The 1,458-nt window shown below is 45.1% G+C and overlaps 1 protein-coding gene across 1 annotated transcript; it reads right to left on the bottom strand.

Annotated features, from left to right (window-relative positions):
- Positions 1-213: 213 nt before the first annotated feature.
- Positions 214-903, bottom strand: LOC106518574 (homeobox protein OTX2; the record flags this gene model as incomplete). Its single annotated transcript, XM_014009918.1, is given in 2 exon segments — positions 214-362; positions 443-903. Coding segments are annotated over 2 exon segments (246 nt in total), but the record flags the coding sequence as incomplete, so codon positions are not given.
- Positions 904-1,458: the final 555 nt, after the last annotated feature.

The following is a 1,458-nucleotide window of genomic DNA, read 5'->3' as shown; positions in this document are numbered from 1 at the left end:
GACACAAATGGACCTTCTCACTTCTTTAACTTCTGTAGGCTTTTGTTTTTATTGGGTTGACTTTACACCCCTAAATCKGATTAAAGGGTTGAGACCACAAGGATGGAAAAATTTCCTTATTACTTAGTTTTTTTTTTTTTACCCTAAATTGACTAACATTATGAGAAGGACCTCACTCTCACCGACCTCATTTGGATAATTGTCTGAACTTACCTGTACCCTGGATTCAGGCAGGTTGATCTTTAAGGCCACCTCTTCCCTCATGAAGATGTCAGGGTACCGTGTCTTGGAAAACAGGTTCTCCAGCACGTCCAGCTGGGCCCGGGTGAAGGTGGTCCTCTCCCTCCGCTGTTTGCGAGGGGCTGCTTACACATAAAACAAACAGAAGGATGTTTTGGAAAACCTTGACTTGACCCAGACCCATACATATAACCGTGTTTACCTTGGTAGCCCACTGAAGGGTGCAGCAGGTCCACTCCTGAGGTGGATAAGCTCAGTCCGTTCACCGCGTACGGAGCCTGCTTCAGGTAGGACATCATGCTGGCGGCGGGTCCGAACCAGAAGTGAGGCAGGGTGGGGGGAAACGGCTCGTGATTGTAGGTAATCCCGATATGGTCTCAGTTTTTAAATGAGGGTGAACCTGAGGCAACAGAAACAAAATGTTGAGTTTTGCTTTTCGTGCGCTCCTCCCGATTTTTACGCACAGCGGCGAGYTGAAAGAAGTGCGTCCTTCTCCAAAACGCGCAGGTTCTTAAAGCCGAGCGGAGACCCCCAGCTGGACTGAGGATGCTCTGTCTGGCTCACAGGCGTTCAGCACACTCACACACACAAACACACACTACTGCTAAAACCCCGCCTGATTTTACCCCCCAAACACACTCCCCTCCTCCTCCTCCTCTTCTAAATCCACCCAAAAAAAAAAAAAAAAACATTGTTAAAATGCGCACACTCTTTGGACCCCAACAGGGCTCCTCAATTAGCATATATCCCCACAGGTGGGGCTGACTGGGGGGTGAAGGGGGGAGGGAGGGGAGGCATTTGCAAGAAACAAAGGCCGGTGTTGACCGATAAAGTAATGCTGATAACAAAAGACTTTAAGAAAACAACAAGAAAAAACTGCAACCCGAGCCAACATCTTCATTCGTTTCCCCTTTTTCATTCAAATGGATGAAAACATTGAAATAAAAAAAGAGGGGTTTTGGTCAAACTGCTGGTTTTTGGCACATGACCGAGACTCAGCTCTGATGAATCACTGCTGATTAGATTTGAAAGAAATGAGGAGAGTTTTTAATCAGGAGGTGACACCGTTTGTTCTCAGACACTCATGAGAAAGAGGATTTTTCTGTCATCTTTAAGTGTATTTCTAATTAATAAATCGTTGGGAAAATCTCAAAATAACAAAAGCAAACAACAAAACATAGTCGAAATTTCTCATAAATGAAATAAAAACCATAACAG

The sequence above is a fragment of the Austrofundulus limnaeus genome, unplaced genomic scaffold (assembly GCF_001266775.1).
Source record: "Austrofundulus limnaeus strain Quisiro unplaced genomic scaffold, Austrofundulus_limnaeus-1.0 Scaffold63, whole genome shotgun sequence".
NCBI lineage: Eukaryota > Metazoa > Chordata > Actinopteri > Cyprinodontiformes > Rivulidae > Austrofundulus > Austrofundulus limnaeus.
This window is presented reverse-complemented; position numbering and strand designations above follow the sequence as displayed.